The sequence below is a fragment of the Orycteropus afer genome, unplaced genomic scaffold (assembly GCF_000298275.1).
Source record: "Orycteropus afer afer isolate SDZICR_OR568_19922 unplaced genomic scaffold, OryAfe1.0 scaffold00010, whole genome shotgun sequence".
Classification (NCBI taxonomy): Eukaryota; Metazoa; Chordata; class Mammalia; order Tubulidentata; family Orycteropodidae; genus Orycteropus; species Orycteropus afer.
The window spans coordinates 6,158,140-6,160,053 of NW_006921597.1; the positions used below are offsets into that span (position 1 = coordinate 6,158,140).

At 38.5% G+C, this 1,914-nt stretch overlaps 1 protein-coding gene across 1 annotated transcript in view; it reads left to right on the forward strand.

Annotated features, from left to right (window-relative positions):
• Positions 1-1,914, forward strand: part of SPAG17 (sperm associated antigen 17) — a 413,793-nt gene that overhangs the window by 298,138 nt on the left and 113,741 nt on the right. Inside the window, exon 27 of the mRNA XM_007950259.1 lies at positions 1,126-1,304. Within this exon, the coding sequence (XP_007948450.1) occupies positions 1,126-1,304 (179 nt within the window). The remainder of the gene's footprint in view (positions 1-1,125; positions 1,305-1,914) is intronic.

A 1,914-nucleotide genomic window follows, 5' to 3' on the forward strand; every position in this document is an offset into this window, starting at 1 on the left:
AGCTGTTGCATTGTGGTAAACTGTGGTCAATGACATGAGACAAAGTATATGTGAACTGCTGTATGGAAAGTGAATTTGCTCTGTAAATCTTCATCCAAATCACAATTAAAAAATCTCAATAAATATTTATTACTTTATCATTGTTATTTCTCTTTTGATTTGAAGGATACCCTGAAGAGTCCTCATTCCAAAATATTTTTACCACTATCCTGATGTAGTCCTTGAAGTGTCCCCATTACATGTTAGTTATTTTGTATTAAAACCACATAGCTCCAAAAAACTACTTTACAAATTGAGAAGAGGAAATTATTCAGTTAGTAAAAACTGAGTAGCTAAGAGCTCTGGTAGCATAGTGCCTAAGACACTTGACTGCTAACCAGAAGGCTGGCAGTTCAAACCCACCAGCCACTCTTCAGAAGGAAGGTTGGGCCATCCTCCTTCTGTAGTGATACTGCCTTGGAAAGCCAAGGAGGGGTCGCTATGAGTCCAGGCCAACTCGACGGCACACAACAACAACAACAACAACACTATGTACCTGAAATTCTCAATTATTTCTTTTGGAAGAGCCTATTAGGTGCTTTTCCCCTTGATTGCCTCCTAAAAGCAGAGTTATAGGGATTTTTATTAGAGATAAGAGAATTATGTTAACTTGAAAGATAATGAACTACCTTGGAAGGGCAATCTTGAGTGTGAATGATTTCTCCTGGTCTCTTGGCAACCAAGAGACACCAGGGGAATATTACATACCCAGGGCCAAAGATTACTCAGAAGCCCTGCCCTGCAGAAAACACCAAAGGAGAGATAAGGGAACATTAAGACAGCAAATTCTGCTTCTTTTGTAATTTTTCCCCAAGATGTCCTGGACTTCATGAGAGATAGTGACATGTTCATGGAGAAGTCAGCTATTATGTGTTTTTAGATGCCTTTTATTTACTATATTTAAATGTGAGAAGGTCATCAAAAGACCAATACTCTGGGCCTTCTGCCTGGACATGGATATGGTCCTATTATCCAGATCCAGACAAAAGGATGAAAATAATTAAAGCAAGAAGGTGAAACCCCTGCCCCAGAGCATTATCCAGTCCCAAGTAAGCCTTTTTTTTTTCTTTTCTTTTTTTTTTTAAGACCAGTGTGTCATGGATGAGGAACCTTCTTGGGATATCGTGGTCCGACAAAGCTATCCACAGAGGCTGAAGCATTCTGAGTTCTATAAAACAGTGATGCCACCAGTGGAGCAGGAGGCATCAAGAGTTATCACCAGCCAAGGCACTGTTGTCAAATATATGTTGGATGGCTCCACACAGGTAAAAGAATATGTTGAACAAATCACTCTTCTCTGTTGCAAAGTGAAAGACAGATAGAAGTATGGGTAAGGGACAGTATTCTAGTGGGGATGAGGAACAGTGCATTTGAAAATGGAATGGCACTTTATTTATGTGGTGGATAACATTGATTGTTTTTCTAATGTTGAACCATCCTTGCATACCTGATATGAACTCCACTTGGTCATAATGAATGATTTTCTTGATATGCTGTGGGAGTCTATTGGCTAACATTTTGTTGAAGATTTTTGCATCTATATTCATGAGGAATATTGGTCTGTAGTTTTCCTTTTGAGTGATGTCTTTGCCTGTTTTGGTATCAACATTATGCTTGCTTCATAAAATGAGTTATTTTGGAATAGTTTGAGTTGGGTTGGTGTCAGTTCTTCTCTGAATGTTTTGTAGAATTCTCCAGTGAAACAATCTGGGCCAGGACATTTTTCTGTTGGTAATTTTTTGATGACCTGTTCAATTTCTTCTTTTGTTATGGATCTGTTCAACTTTTCCACATCAGTCTGTGTTAGTTTAGGTAAGTGATGTGTTTCTAGAAATCTGTCCATTTCCTCCAGATTTTCCAATTTGTTGGAGTACA